Below are 2,026 nucleotides of genomic sequence, written 5' to 3' on the forward strand. Positions count from 1 at the left end.
GTGCTCTTTCTAGGCAAATCAGTTTCAACTTCGTCATGCAAGTGAGTACCGAACCAGTGTATAGCTCACACTGCGCATTCCTATTCAGCTGTACTTCTTCACTTCATTCGGAAGCAAACTCGAGCGCTCGGATCGATTTAGCGCCATGCCGGGCGACTATGCGTAAGGCAAGGGTGTTCGTTTTCGCTTACCAGGGTGCTCCAGGTACTTCTCGGTTGTTGTGACCTTTCTCATAGCAGTTTTGTCCGTATTCCTCAACTACCCATCTGGCATGCCACTGTTGGGCTCGTCGTTCATCTTTGCTATTATCTACTACTGGTCAAGGTGATGACGATTAGCGTGAAGTGTGGTAAAGAATACTTTCCTGTACAGGATCGAGCCTAATGCACAGCTGTCTTTCTTCGGATTCGTCATCCAGGGGTATCAGTTCCCCTTTGCCCTCATGGTCTTCACCATGCTCATGGGAGGGTGAGTGTCATCTCGATTGGTCAATACTATAATACGTTTCATCAGGGATATTTGGATGGACGTGCTTGGTCTGGGAGCTGCTCACATTTACTACTTCCTCCGAGATGTGGTGCCAATGGAGTACGGCAAGGAGTACCTCAAAACGCCCGAGTTCATGTAGGATGCTGATTGTTGATGGCCTCTCCTCGAGCCAGATTCTCATAGGAACAAGTTGATGGTCCGAGCAGGAGCTGGTCAGCCAGGAGCCGCAGCCAACTATCAACGGTCAGCAGGGGACGAGGCATGTCAATGAAGGGAATTACCGTTGGCTCTTATGCACTCTTACGTCGAACCGTGTATAAAGTTTTATAGTCAATCGGAAAACTCCTCTTTTTTTGCGAAGTCAATTCGTGTTAAAGAAGTTGTGGTATTTCAGACAAGCTCAGATGCGACAGCAGAGAGATATGCGATTTCAGGGTGAGGGTCATCGTCTGGGATAAAGGGCCTAGCCTGCCACATTTTCATCACATACTACTGTTCAACTAACACACACTGTTTCGCGTTTAAGTTGTTATCAGTATATCTCGAAGGGTCCTCCTGTTAGCAAACTATGAGTAGGTGAGTGTAGCATCTGAATACTATCTCGATTGCTCTGTCACGCGCTGTTATAACCCGTCAATGGTCTACAAAGGATTATAGTAGAAATGATAATCAATAATTATCAGTATAGTTACTACTAGTACTTCTATTTACTTACTATAACTCGGTTAAGTATAATCCCGGTATAATCATTAGAACGAGCCATATTTACTGAGTTCATCTTTGTCTGGTCAGCGAGTTCCTTCGATGCTCTACAGGGATTGGGTGGCGATGCGGGCTGTCAGCCTTGCCAACGCTAGTCTGCATCGAACCGTGCTCTTCCTAGGTTTGTAGGCGCAAATATCTTCAATATTCTGGGTCCTCAGGTTATAGCGATCTACCTAGGAAGCCAAGACGATGCACTGCTCATAGTATCTGGAGGAGGTTGTTGACAGCTCAAGAGGCTCATGCTAGTCTATGCTTTTCAACATCATAACAACATTCTCGACAAAACTAATCCAGACAGGCTTTTTCATGTTCGACGATGCCTTCGAGATTAGTCTGAGGCGAAGGCGGAGTCAAGCGTGCGATTCTTCCCAAACGGCAACTCAATCCTGAGGCTTCGTGTCTTGGTCATTCGTGTAGCTGGCCAGCGTCATCGCGTTGATGACAGGGAGTTTTTGAAATTCATACTTACTACTACTCTCGCTATCATCCACGTATCATCATCTGGCCAAGCGGGTATTGCCTGCCGATCACTGGTAAAGTCTTCGCTGTTTTGTGCTACCATCGTAAGTGCACCTATCTGTCCTGCGTTGACCCCCATGGCTACTTTGAGTGAGCATTGTGAACTCACTGCCAGAAATAGTTGTGCGCATCTAAATGCAGTCTGCCAATGCACAAGTAGCTAAATCGGTATGCCTTCGTATGGAGATCCATTTTGATGGCACCCGAGACGATTGGTCGCGACCAGGGGTGAGAGACCACCCATCAACGTACG

General features: G+C 46.9%; 1 protein-coding gene across 1 annotated transcript; it reads left to right on the top strand.

The window, feature by feature from the left end:
- Positions 1-35: 35 nt before the first annotated feature.
- Positions 36-947, top strand: Pmar_PMAR027080 (Derlin-2, putative; the record flags this gene model as incomplete). The annotated part of the gene is made up of 7 exons (XM_002773306.1): positions 36-41; positions 89-162; positions 205-324; positions 373-468; positions 514-624; positions 673-732; positions 884-947. The coding sequence occupies 7 exons, from the start codon at positions 36-38 to the stop codon at positions 945-947; spliced, it is 531 nt and encodes a 176-aa protein (XP_002773352.1).
- Positions 948-2,026: the final 1,079 nt, after the last annotated feature.

This window comes from Perkinsus marinus (genome assembly GCF_000006405.1).
Source record: "Perkinsus marinus ATCC 50983 genomic scaffold scf_1104296959078, whole genome shotgun sequence".
Classification (NCBI taxonomy): domain Eukaryota; phylum Perkinsozoa; order Perkinsida; family Perkinsidae; genus Perkinsus; species Perkinsus marinus.